We start from the raw sequence: 12,761 nt of genomic DNA on the forward strand, positions 1-12,761 counted from the left end.
GTCGGCTAATGCTAACTTCAGAGTTGGTTGAGAATTCCATCTCCAGCTGAGTTGTTTTAAAACGAGAACAACGCACGACTGTGTTCTCAGTAAAAGTGTGACTCCACATGCTGGTGGTAATGGCAAACAATATCAAGCATGCCAATATCTTTATTAAAGTAAATGAGTGATTAATCAACCACACAGAAAGCCTCATTTTACGTATGATCCATGATGATGATGATGATGAAGACGGAGGAAACATACTAAACTGTCAATATTTTAGAGATAGAAACTTTAAACTCTTCCTGGCTCCCCTGTCCCGATGCAGTAGCCGTACGAAGTTACTAAGCAATGATTGGACAGTCACTGTTTGGGGGCGGAGATTTCGGACTGAGCGAGTAGGCGGCTTTCACCACCGCCACCATCGCAACACCAAATGAGAGGATACTCTACGAAAGACTGGTGATCCTCGTGAGACTCACGGCGGTCCAACACCTTACATGGTACTTCTTCTTTTAAATTGACACAAACACACACACTGGAACACATTTCCTCACAAATCTCAAGAGGGACACACCCGGTGTCCACTATAAAGTGGAGAGCGTTTTTCCTCTGTTTACCGGGGTTCTCTCTTCCCTCAGTTTAAATGGCTGGAAGGCAACAGCTTGTGTTTGTTTGGTCCATAATGTGGCAACAGCACCCAGCATGCACTCTGGCTGGTGGAGGATGTACGTCAATGCGATCCCTCTACATTTATCCTCCACCTCCACTCACTCCCTCAAGCTATTCTCCATATCTATCTATCTTTTCGGCATCCTTCCTCCTGTTATACACTCGGTCCATCAATAAACTCTCCGCCCACGTGTTTTCTGACTGCTTATGCTCTGATTGCAATTTTCATATGAGGTGGTCTGTTTGCAAGCCATGTGGGATGTTTTTAAACCGCAAGCGTGCATCAGTTGATCCATTGTTTACACAGTGTAATTGCAAACATTTGTTTGCGCTGAACTGAAAAAAAAACTAAAACATAATTCTCTTCCTGTGTATTTTCTTTTTGACCAATCCCCAACGCTCCCTGTTTCCATTACACTTGTCTTTGCACTTTGGAGGTCGCACTAGGGATGTAGAAAGTTGCACAGACATAAAAGGAGGCATGGTATGACTATGTCTGTGATGGAGAGAGGGAACAAACAGGGAGGCTGGAGCGATAGAAGGAGTGCCGGACCAGGCTGGTGTTGAAGTTGAGCCCAGCTGGCAACCAGAGAGACATGCTTCAACGCCTCCTTTTTTGCAACAAACACTTCTGCATTCATACACAAACTGACACGGCGAGAGGAAAAACTGACGGATAAACAAATAGTGGCTGGAAGACGGAGCCGCAGTGACAAGCGGACGTGCACGAATGACTTAAAACGACATGATTGAGTCTGAAAAGCCAGACGGATGACCTGAGACGAGAGGCGGCGACAGTAAACACAGACAGATGGGGAGGGAGAAGTATTCAGTCACTACTGTGGGTGGAAATCAGAGGTTATTAAACAGAGGAGTAACTGGGTCATTAACTCTGCTTTCAGGAGGGGGAACACCCTGGAAGGTACGAACACACACTGCAAGAAGTCGCAGTTGCTCCCGAATCTTCTTCTTTTTTAGCAGCGGACATATTTAAGGCACATCTTGTTTATTGATAGTGATGACAGCGGCGCGGTGAGAAAGGCCGGAGGGTCGGGTGATATGGGGTAAGTGGTTGTAAGTGGTTTAAAGCCACTTTACCGCAAGTTACGTCGCTACATGTCTTGAATTAAACCGTGCAGCTTTCTGCAGATGAAACACTGTGAAGCAGATGCCGATAATGACTGAAGCCTGCTCCCAATTGCAAAGAATACATAAGTGCCAATCTCAAAGATTTTCATTTCAATAATTTGCAGAAGTGAGTAGTGAAATGGTGATTGAGCGTGTGGCCCACTGATGACAGTGTTGCAGTTACAAACGGTTGCAGCCCCCCGCCCACTCCACCCCACCACCACCCTCGCCCCCCCCGCCCAAAGATGGCTGTGTATAACTTTTTCAACATTGAATGCACACATAACAATGCACACAGTTCTGTGCATGTTTGTATGGAATTTCAGACACAGCCAAGACACAAACTTAACTAAACAAACTAAACACAGTTCCTTTGTGTTCAAAAATAAATTAGAAATCAACCGAACTGAAATATTACAGATCCAGAGTTGTGGAAAGTATGATTGTCTTTATTTTATTATTCTGAAGCAGGTCTAAGTGATGTAAAAAGTATCAACACACCTATTCCATAAAGAAACACACACAGCCGAAACTGTGCATTTCAACCAGCAGGCAGCGTTTCCGTTCGGCTGTGAGGCAACGCGATCCCATTAAAATGTGCAGAAACTGGATGTTTGGAAAAAAAATGATTACATCATGTAAACATGTTCTAGTAGAAACCCAAAACACAAGAATGAACCTAGAAATAAGCACAGTATAAGTATAACGTTCACACGGGAAATTAATAAAGTTAATAACTCATTAATAAAAATCAGTACAGTACTTTAAAAGTCAAGATGACATTGTACATTTCTAACACGTTTAGACCATATAGCTGGTCCCATAGTGAACCTATTAAACATGATATGCAGTGTTTAATGTAAAGGTTTTTCAGCGGGGAATGCTCACAGTACAGAAGCTAAAGGCTGTCTTGCTGTTTCACTGGTTGCATGATGTTTAAGTGGGCTGTTGATGTCCCGACATACACATTGTAATCAGAGCCTTCCACGTCCAGCATGTGGTGAGGTTTACTAACAAACTCTCTTTGATTAAGGTTTGGGGGGAAATTGTGGTTCCCATTAAACGTGAGGAAGTGAGGTAAACACGTCTTGTCTCGTGCTTTAAGTCACTTTTGACTTTGTCAATATTTAACCAAAAACCTAACCTTAACAACAAAACCATAAAAAGAAAATCTTAATCATGGAAATAGAGGAACTTCTGCAAAACATCAACACAATGTGCTCATGGTGATGACACAACAACATGAGGGACAAATAAGTATTATGTCTTTGGAATAATGTTTTGCCTTCTCATTGTTAGAGAAGTTACAGAGGCCTTAAAGTCATGTGGTCAATGTTCAATTAAAGTCTATGAGCAGAAAATGATGACTCATATTGTTACGTTTACCTACTTTGGAAAAACTATTGCTGGTGGTACAATTCACCACCAAATCACAAAGTACACATTTTCCTCTTGCCTGCAGTGCTATTGATCAGAAATCATGATCTGGTGGCTCGAGCTAATTGACAGACCTTGTTGTGAACTACAAATGCTTCCTCCACATGGAAGACTTTGACATGCGTCTTCATCACCGAACAAGAGAAAATCAAGAGACAGTTATTTGTGTACAAAATGTCAGGCCTTATTACTTTAACTTTCACGCACACACACACAGCAGCTGTATGTTTTGGAGTGTATACAGTGCAACATTTAGCAGGGGAGCATTTAGGAGTCATCTGACCTCTCGTGACCTCTGTGCTAATGGGGCTGTTTGTTGGGCCGGCTCTTTCTTTCAGAAGCACTACACTGTTTACTGTCTGGATTATGTACACACACACACACACACACACACACACGCACACACACACACACACACACACACACACACACACACACAAACCACAAAAACACACAGCAACAAACAAATACATGCCACCGTTGTCAGATGAAGAGCTTGTGAATAAACTTTTTTTTTTTTATCAGGAAGTCATAAAAAACATTTATGTTACTTTGACAAATTGTGCCAACTCACGGGGAACCGAGCAATCCTTCACTTTAGGTTCAAACATTCGGTTACCGAAACGTTACACATGGTGGTTTTCACCTTGATTAGGACAGTTTGTGTGTGTGTGTGTGTGTGCGTGTGTTTGTGCATAGGTGTATGTTTGTAGCTGTGGTTTATTCGTGTCTTGCAGACATATGTGTTTGCATTGCTGCCATGTTTGTTTGGATGCAGCATGTTGTTGTTTAAGAAGTGGTTGCATGTTTACAGCATCCTGAACGGGGGTTTACTGACAGGGATACTCGGCAGATCCAGTGCTGAAAGAATGTCAGATTTATAGCAGGTGTGTCTCAGAAATGAAAAACATGTGGTCGACTCGCCGTGAAGGAGAAAAAAATATCTTGAATTTCTTCATACAAATAAACAAACACCAACACGCTGCTCTGCCTGCGTGGCAGCGGAGGAAATCAAGTCCGCACATCAAACAGTCCGCTTGACCCCACACCCGGCTGAACACACAGGAGGTGTTCTTCTCTGCACCCGGCCGGCAGAAATTAATGAAATAGCTGCTTGACACAGATATGAGGGTGGTTGAATCTGTCAGCATGCGGTCACTGACTCTTTTTAGGAGAAAGGGATGAAAGGGAAGAGAGAAGAATGCAAGAGAGGAGAGGAGAAGAATTGGTAGTAATTGATGTATTTTGTGTCATAGGCTTTTTCCATATATGATTAGGTTTTAACTGTAGTATTATAGGCAACTACTTACTGTATTTGTTCTGGTATGACACAAGTCAACCCTAGAGTACACCTAAATAAATCCCTATATAATAAACATAATCTAAATCAGTTCAAGTGTACGCTACCCTGACAGCACTTTACCTTAGACTTCCCTTTCAGACGGCGAACTGAAGCACTGAAATCCGTCGATGTTGTCTTCAAAGCTCTATTGACTGGATTTTACAGAAATTTCTGATCCACCGGTGCCTCAATCGGTTGTTTCTCCGTGTAATTGTGCGACTTTGGTGAATCTGAAACAACCCCTTAAAAACACCAACATGAATGGAGGCCTTAGCTCCCTGTTGGAAAGGGCTGTCTGGTGGCAAAGTATACAGCCGTAAATATAATCTAAATATAGCGCAAATTTTGTGCTCAAATACCTTTACTGCGGCCGCCGTCGACAGCCGTGCATTGCATTGCTCTTGTTGGTCCTCCTGCCTACTTCTGAACCGAGGGCATGCTGACTGCATCTAGTGAAGGTAGGTAGGTATACGCTGACTATAAGTACCTCATACAACACCTCAAAAAGAACACACTATCTCTTTAAGGGATGGCCAAAGCTATTACAATTCATCCCGAGGCTAACGTGAATGCGTGCACCAGATTATGCTGAGCGACAACACGTCTTCATGTTGTGGTTATGAAAGAGGTGGAATTTGAACTCTATTTTCTGTCCGTGCGTTTTATTGCCTCCACAAGATCACTTCCAACCGTCCTACGGTGAGAAATGCGTCCTCAAACTGCAACTGCGAGGATATTTGGTCCGCAGATGTATAGCGAAACAAGAACACACACACAAATAAAAATACATGCTCCCACCTTTTACCCAGACAACAACTCACACTCTCCCTCCGTGTAATCCATCTGATCTCACCGACACTCTGTTGTTCGAAGCCTCCGCTCCCTCCGCAGCCTATCAGAGCGCTGCCTTTGAACTCGGCTGCCAAGAAAGTGTAACACCGCGTGCCTCTTTCTCCGACTCTCAGGAATGATCAGGAACATCATAATGATAAAAATTGGCAGCGGGGCGAGGAGCTGAGTGGGAGCAGAAGGCCCTGACAAAAAGCCAGCGAGAGGCTTGAATATTGTCAACGTGTTGTTAATAAGCTGCGGCAGAGAGCGGAGGTGTGCGAGTGTGTGAATTCCTGCGCGTTTGCAACATTTTTGGATGCGAATTCCTCTGTTAGGGTGTGTGTGTGTGTGTGTGTGTGTGTGTGTGTGTGTGTGTGTCGTGGGGTGATGTCAGGCTACATTGCAGCTTATTGCCAGGTTGAGTGACACGCAGGCTTACGGGAGACTTTTTTTTTTTTTTTTTAAAGCAGCTTTTATCAGTGTGGGGCAGGAGTCCAATCATGTTTGATGTCCGGGTCGAAGGAATCATACACAAGGTGAAGAAAAGAGGGGTGGAGACGGGGCGGGAGGTTGAGTGCTGACAATATGGGGTCATTACCGAGCAACAAGTGGCTCCAGAAGATTTGAACAGTCCCTGATATCTCACAGATCCGCCACAATCTGGTTTCTTACTTCAGACGGGGGTGGAACTGCCACCGTATATCATGAGTATATAAGAATCCCGACACCTCGGATGAATGAGCATCTCCTTTAGTGGGGGAGGGTCCAGTGTGTAAAGACACTGTCGCTGTTAAAAGCCTCAAAATGTTTGTTTTTCTCAGGTTATATTTCGTCTGAAAACCTGCTTCAACTCTGTCTTGCTTGTCTTGGATCTGTCGTGACCCTGTTGGGCCTTTTTGTCTTCCGTTAGGTCACTTCCTGGGGAACCACAGTGTGCTGGACATCCTGAGGCAGGAGGGCTACCAGATCGTCCACGTGCCCTCTGATCACCAAGAGCCCGTCCCAGAGTGAGTGTGCAGAGAGGAGTGGAGCGGACGTCGGAGCGTGTCATTGGATTAAAGTGCTGTGGTTACAAAGACGCAAACACAAATCTGTTGTTGAATAAACAGGGGAAGTGGATGACTGCTTTGGGTCCCTCGATGACAAACCACAGTGATTGTTTGACATCACTGCCGAAGTTCGAATTTTATTCTGGAGGCAAAATAATTGAAACACAATCCAATCACGAGCCAGTTTTTGCGCCGGCAATCAATCACAGATTACACAGGAGACCCCCCCCCCGCCCCCCAAAAAAAGAAAGATGATGAACGGGAAAAGCAAAGAGGGTGCGACTATGCGCCGGCATCACACACACACGCCGGCGGTATACGTGAATATGGACTGAGTACGAAAACATTTGAGCACTCTTAGTTTTTGGCAGGCGAGCAGATGCATGTGGACATCCATCAACTCAGCCAGGCAACATCCGTCTCATTCTCCCCAGAGTCCAGCTATTTAACCCCAGTAGATTTATTGAAGTGCAACGTCGATGCGCTCCAAATTGCGCTCTGTAAGAAATAAAACTAAGCTCTGCGGGAATCCTTTGATACTGCACTTCATCAACTCCCTCACCTTCTTCCCCTCTGCCAAAGGCGAGCTGCCAGCGGGGGTTCTGCCTGTTCTCAGCAGCCACTGGTACCACGGTCAACGCAAACACACACTTACCCGTGTGTATGCCGGGCGAGTGGAGGGACGCACGGTGCCAAGGAAGGTTGTACACGCACTTAAAACTCACGGAGCCTTGGCGTCCTGCTGCAGCACTTCACAACAACCTTCCACAACCCCTCCTAATAACTGTGGATGTGTGTGTGCGTGCGTGTGCGTGTGTGTGTGTGTGTGTGTGTGTGTGCCCCATTCCTTGGCGCACAGCAGCACGCCACCCACGAAGAGATTGATCTATGGTCCCATGATGAAGACGGAACGAAAGCCACTTGAATTAAAGGGCAAAATTGGAAACGACCTGGGTCATTTCTTTAAAAAATAGTAAATGCATCCATCCAAACATTCCTGCTGAGGCTTTTACTAACTTCTCCTTGCAAACTTCATGTCCGTGAACGCAGCCTCCCCTCACTCCTTCACTCCCTCACTCCCTGTTTGCGGAGTTGTGGGCTTTAGCCAGTGGTTCTGGCTTCAAAGCTGACAAGTGGACTGACTTACTGTGGTCACGACATACTCGCGGACGCTGCGCACCCACACACACACACACACACACACACACACAACCACACGACCGCACACTCATACGTGTGCTCAAACACGTTTAGCTCCCTGATAGAAGGTGACAAGACAGGCGAAGGGAAAACACCACAAGATGGCTGAATGAGAGGTGTTTAGGAAAGCTGTTCGCCTCAGAGCTGGAGTGTTACGACCCGTCTGGCAGACGGTCTTAAAGAGTGTATTATTGTATGACTGACAGACAGAGTGGGCTGGAGGTGGGTTTGGCTCCGCAGTAGCTTGACCGCAGGACTGGAGCTATCATCACCCTGACCAAGAGGGGGGGGGATATGTCTGTAGAAGTGCAGACCATCAAATTCATGATGACCGGAGGGACTCGACCAATATGAGTGAGCTGTAGAAATACTGACCCATCCCAGGATCCGTATCATGTTTGATGAATGATTTAGGAATATCAGCGTTTGACACGAGCATAAGGAACCTTGTATTTTTGGATGTCTACGGCTCGTTTCAGTGTAACTCCCTTAGATGATGTGTGCATCAGGGCTTTTTTGATGTTCTAGCTTTGAAACACAAAGTCACATGTGAGCCATATTGACAGTTAAAGAACAAGAGAGGAGAAAGTATGAGTAATGGGTGGAAGAAAGAGGAGGATGGCAAATGTGGAGTGGTCGGCAATTCTGGGTGGTCCGTTTTGGGCAGACGTCAGTTTTTAATGCAACGGTACGGTCACTTCCTCTCATGTTTCTTGCCTCTCAGTACGCCGTTTACTGAGCGACGCCTCCACGTCCTTGATTGAGGTGAAGAGATATTGAGAGGAAAGCAATGGCGGCCAGAAACCACAAACGATAACATTCAAAAAGAGGAACAGTGTTATAGTTTACTTATTTTCCGTCCATGAGTCACAGGTTTCAGTGATACCTTTGCATATGGCTAAAAATGGATAGGATAAACTGACTCCATATCCTCTCCCTCTGTTTTTTTTTTTACCCGCTCCAGGAGCAAACCGGCTAAAGAGCCTCTAGCGCGGTCCGGCTCGGAGGACACCAACAGCAGCACGTCGTCCCCCGACAGCTGGCTGACCAGTCCGCCCGAGACGGAGCTGGAGCTGGACTACGATGAAGGCGCGCCCGGCCTCGCGGACGAGGAGCCGCCTCACATTCTGCTCCCCGACAGTTTGAGCCAGCTGGAGGAGTTCGGACGACACAAGCGGCCTCGCAAAGCCCACCGCGGCCACGGGAGGCCCCGGCTCTTCAGCGACCTGTGGGTTCGCATCGGGGACAGGTGAGCGACCCGTTGGGATCGGTTTACTTGCGTGGGGGGGGGGCCTTTCGGCTTAAGGCCGCCAGAACCGCTCTGATTACGTGTTCCCTCTTCCCCGCAGCACGACGCCACCACCGAGTGTGAGGATAATCAACGGCTACGTGACGGTGGAGCCTCCGATGACCCACCAGGAGCAGCACAGACGGACGGACGTGTCTGCCGTGGAGCGACATCCCAGTCCGGCTTCCTCCACGCCGCCCGACCCCGGCTCGGCCCGGTCGGCCTCCGTCCACCTCACGCTGACGCTGTCTTGTACCGTAGCCTGGCTGTTAACACACATGCTGCTCACCTCCTGACCACCGGACGGCGTCCTCTCACAGGCAAACACTGCAGACGCTGCCGCCTCCAAACCAGAGCAGTTGACAGTTATCAACAAGGAGTGAGCATCAACGCATCGCAGGAAGGAGACGGAGGAGAGGAGGCGCCTCCATCGGCGGGGGAGGGATCCGCTCCAGCCGGCCGGAGTCTTCGCAAGCTTGTCGAGTCTCAAGATGTGCACGGGATACAAGCAACGAATGGACTGTGTTCTTCAAGCCTCGTGACAGTATTATGGTAGAGTAACAAACACGGAGCACAATGAAGACGATGTAATGAGTTTGAGTGGTGGAACTTTCTACCGAATAAAAACTGTAATACTGTGTAGAAAAGTAAGATGTTAATAATGAGCGTAGGAGGTACTAATACCAGTTATAACTCTGTGATAAATGAGTTGAATGCATACAGTCCATCTGTACTGTGTAGGAGACGGAGCACCCTGTTGCCACTGTTTTTTGTAAATTGTGCATTTTGTTCATAAAAAAATAAGTATTGTATATTTATTATTTCTGGAAGAAAAGAGTATATTTTCTTGCTTTTTGAAGATAAATGTAAACAAATAAACTTTGAAAACCTTTTAAGTGTTTCATGATTTCTTTGGGCGGCACCTCCATAACTAAATGTTGGAGGCATAATTAAGTCATATTTCTATTTATTGTATTATGTATTATTAACCGTAGTAAGCTCTCCTTGGATGAAGTATGTGGCATCAAGGCATTCATTTCTTCATGTATTCGACAGAAATGGAAAAAAATTAGACTAAATTCAGAGACGTGTGTACATTCTAAGGTTGTGTATTACACAATTTAATGTGTCATGCTTTGTTTAACATGAATATGCTTTTATTGATGCCATTAAAAAAAATGAGAGTACATGTTAGACTGCGAGTTAAATAACTTGTGTATCCAGTACATTCCCATTAATGACGTACTGAACACATAACCTGCAAGTTAAAAGCAGATGGAGTTGGAAGTGAGTGCAGAAAGGGGAAACGAGTGCAACAAGTGGTCTCACTCTGCCCCCTGCTGGATGAAAACCAGGAAAACACCACTCGGCTTGAGACTTCGCTCCAAGTAGAACAGTCGCATGAGACAAAGTGTCACTCGGGGTAATGCATCGTGCAAGCACAGCCGTCAGGCCTCAGCGGGAAAACCAGCAGGTCAAGTCAAAGACCGGGTCGCAGCTCTTTTCCTTTGGAAAAAAAGGAAGTCGAGGAGCGATAACGAGAAGTAAAAGCTTCTGCCAACTGAGAAGGCGCTGTCAGCCACCAACAAACGGCCGTGATGTTGTGCTCCTACATGAACAGCTACCTGCATCTTCGGTGATTATGTGAACGTTCATTATAGTGACACATCGCTCATTGAAGTTAAAGTCGTCGTGCGCTGAATATGATGGAAAAAGAAATGATTGTTTTACTCACCAAAAGCTGTGAGAGCAGGTGAAGAATATTTTCACTTTCAGGTGACTTAACGCTTTAATAAGTGCGATGAAAAGCCCAGCCTGTAACAGCTATGTGGTCAAAACCACATTGAACTGAAGGCATACAGAAGTTGTTGATGAAGTCAGCTGATTGTATTATTGTATCATTAAAATGTGTCATGGTCAAATATACGTGACATGAGAGAGGACGCTGATTTTTAATTAACTTTACAGATTCATTCATTTATGTAACAGAGACGATATCTTTACCAGAAAGTGGCGAGAAGGAGACTCCAAACTCAGTCAGAGGTTAAGAGTCTGAACCTTTTGGTATTGTCCTGCTGCCCGAGTAAAAGACACTCGACCCCAAGGGGCTCCAGTTGAGCTACAAAGTGCTGAAAAGCAGAATGTTCTCCTTGTATTGATTTATTTCATGTATTTAACGCAAAAAAATATGATGGCAACATAGTGACCGCTTAGTGACAATTTAAATAAATGTGTGGCACTGCAGTAGCCGGCACTTTCACCACCAGGTGGCGGTAGCGTCACAGGATGATTTGAGCAGGAGCAGCACAAAATCCGCCTGAGCATCACTGTACCTTGTAAAGGCCTCATCACCGGAGCATGAGCCCGTAGATATGCAGAAACAGATGAAGGCATTGCTTTCTGGATACCATAACTGGATCGAAAATATTTGTCTTCAAAGCAAAAAAGCATACAATAAAATATGACGTGATATTTACGTATAATATGACGTGATATTTCATTGGTTTGGATGAACCAATAAAAACTGGAGCTACTGATCTGATTCCAACTTTGTATTCTACATAGTTCAGAGCTGGTGTTTGCATTGTATTTTAAAATCATTAAACAATATATAGACCTGAATGCACATTCTATGATTCCTAAATGTATGTAGAAACAAGATATATTAAATTATTCAAGCATCTTTTGCAACGTTTATCACATTACACTGTCACAAAATATCAGACAGAAAAAATAATATTTAGTTTTAGGTTGTATTTTTACAAGACATATTAAATTATGTAAGACATGTACAATGTGGGTTGTATTTTTACAAGGCATTTTAAATTATGTAAGACATGTATAAAGTAGGTTGTATTTTTACAAGGCATTTAAATTATGTAAGACATGTATAATGTAGGTTGTATTTTATGCCAACTCAGTTAAAATTTCGGAGGACTTTTAAAACAAGAAAGGGAATTTATGTCCAATCGCGTAATAAATGGAAGGAACATTCTTATGGCTTGTTTTACTCACTTTTATGAGATTGGCTAACGACTTTTAACCATTTAATCATTTCTGGGTCATTTAAATGTATCAGCTGAATTCCTTATTCAGACACAATTCATGACGACAACGCGAGTTTGTGATATCCACGAAGCAGACAAAAATAATACAGAAATGAAAAGATCCATATCAATAATTCATGAATAAAACATATATCTCACTAACTTAATAATAAAGTAAAATGAATAAAGTGAAATAAGCAAAATCTGTAGTTTACCTAAGTCTCAAATACTGTGAGTGTAATTTGGACATATAGCTTTAACCTGATGCTACCAAAAGCTCTTAAGATGTTTTAATCAAATGCTTTGAATCAATATCTTTAATTTCACAGGAAATTTTCTTCAATTATTACCTTTACACGTATCCTTCAAGAGAGCCTTCCACCTCTTAAATAGTTTCCTATTTAGTGAGTGGAAGTTTTATAGAACAAACAGCCTTTTCGCCCTTAAGCCAAGACAGGACAATATTTGCCTTCGCTAGAATACCATTTTCCCTGGACTTTGGGGTGTTGTTTGAAGGAGTGGGGGCCTTGACAGGGCGCTCTGAGGGCTGACCCTCACTCCGCCGGGGACACGCCGCCCGCCGCATATAAATAAAAGATTACAGTGGAAAATCAATTTCTGAGCAAACTCATTAAAAATGCCCCTCGCCTTAAATGATTCCCATTTCCTTCCATTCAACCTGTTAATGCCTGGCTGTCCCTGAGACCGACCACCACCACCACCACCACCTCGTCCCGTCCCACCCCTCCTCCTCTTCCCTCCCTCCCTCCATCCTTCCTTTACCC

General features: G+C 44.6%; 1 protein-coding gene across 2 annotated transcripts in view; it reads left to right on the plus strand.

Annotated features, from left to right (window-relative positions):
* Positions 1–9,670, plus strand: part of trabd2b (TraB domain containing 2B) — a 58,402-nt gene extending 48,732 nt beyond the window's left edge. Inside the window, exons 5-7 of one of the 2 annotated variants that reach the window (XM_068591376.1) lie at positions 6,303–6,399; positions 8,606–8,890; positions 8,991–9,670. In XM_068591376.1, the coding sequence (XP_068447477.1) occupies positions 6,303–6,399; positions 8,606–8,890; positions 8,991–9,225 (617 nt within the window). In that variant the 3' untranslated portion in view covers positions 9,226–9,670. The remainder of the gene's footprint in view (positions 1–6,302; positions 6,400–8,605; positions 8,891–8,990) is intronic. The other variant, XM_068591377.1, reaches the window with a different exon arrangement.
* The last annotated feature ends 3,091 nt before the right edge of the window (positions 9,671–12,761 follow it).

Source organism: Clinocottus analis, unplaced genomic scaffold, assembly GCF_023055335.1.
Source record: "Clinocottus analis isolate CAN_PGR_092001 unplaced genomic scaffold, fCliAna1.0.p SCAF_25, whole genome shotgun sequence".
NCBI lineage: Eukaryota > Metazoa > Chordata > Actinopteri > Perciformes > Cottidae > Clinocottus > Clinocottus analis.